Source organism: Anastrepha obliqua, chromosome 2 (genome assembly GCF_027943255.1).
Source record: "Anastrepha obliqua isolate idAnaObli1 chromosome 2, idAnaObli1_1.0, whole genome shotgun sequence".
NCBI lineage: Eukaryota > Metazoa > Arthropoda > Insecta > Diptera > Tephritidae > Anastrepha > Anastrepha obliqua.
Window position 1 is genome coordinate 96,454,491 of NC_072893.1, and position 1,084 is coordinate 96,455,574.

General features: G+C 40.1%; 1 protein-coding gene across 1 annotated transcript; it reads left to right on the top strand.

Annotated features, from left to right (window-relative positions):
- The first annotated feature begins 480 nt into the window (after positions 1–480).
- LOC129238281 (uncharacterized) lies at positions 481–834 on the top strand. Its single transcript, XM_054873320.1, has one exon. The coding sequence runs from the start codon at positions 481–483 to the stop codon at positions 832–834; it is 354 nt and encodes a 117-aa protein (XP_054729295.1).
- The last annotated feature ends 250 nt before the right edge of the window (positions 835–1,084 follow it).

The window sequence follows — 1,084 nt, forward strand, 5'->3', positions numbered from 1 at the left end:
TCAAATTAGTGCATTACTTCAAGAAGATAATGATGAATCCATGGAACCAGGAACTGATTTTAGTGACGAAAGTAATGATATTTATAGTCCTGAGTTAGATAAAACCACTGGCAATGACGATTCTTCCAGCGATTCAGAGGAGACCGGATTGAGTAACGAGAATGGTGGCATAGACGATCAACCTGCACGAGGTGAGGAAGACTCAGGCACGGTTATTTGGAGCACACAGAATGAGTCATTTGTTTCAAGAAAATCGGTTAGTAACCGCCGCGAATGCAAAATTGCAGTAAATATTGGGCGCCACTCAACCCCCTAAGAAATTTTTCGCAAATTGTTTCCAAGAAGCATGTCTTTGTACATTGCCCAATGTACTAATGAGAGGCTCAGGAAAATACCCATGACGGAGCGAAACAAAAAAAACTACTTCAGACGGATTCCGGTGAAATTGATATATTACGACTACTTGGATGCATGTTTGTCATGTCGTATAACCACGAGGCAGAGTTTCCATGCCCTGACATCGTAAAGACGTACCGCGCAATAATGGGCGGTGTGGACTTGGCAGATCAAATGAAGGGATTGTATGATATAAAGAGAAAATCAAATAAATGGTGGAAAAAAGTATTTTGTCGTGGTATGATGATGGCTGCTGTAAACACTTGGGTTATATGTTCGGAGCTGAATAGGAAGAAACCTGCCTTCTTACCAGTGCTGGTCGAGATTGCTGAGTCGCTAATTGAAAAAGGAAAGGAATCTACCACATATAAACGATCCCGTCGGTCTGGAAGATCATCGAATAGGTACAAATCAATGACAAATGTGGGGGATCATTGACCCATAGAGCAGTCTCAAAGACGTCGGTGCGTAGCATGCGCCAATCGAAAAGTCGCGAAAAAACTAAAATTATTTACGGGGCTTGTAATTTGCCATTCTGTATACAATGTTTAGCTTCATCACATTCATAAAATAAATAAAAGTGCAAATCATATGTTATTACCCAAAAAATGTTTCTACTTTCTAGGTGAAGTTTGTACCCTGTTAGGACAAATATATCCCATTTTTAAATACTGTTGGGACACATATG

Excerpts from the sequence above, each read along its gene's own strand:
- LOC129238281 (XM_054873320.1), top strand. The coding sequence starts at position 481 with ATGTCGTATAACCACGAGGCAGAGTTTCCATGCCCTGACATCGTAAAG.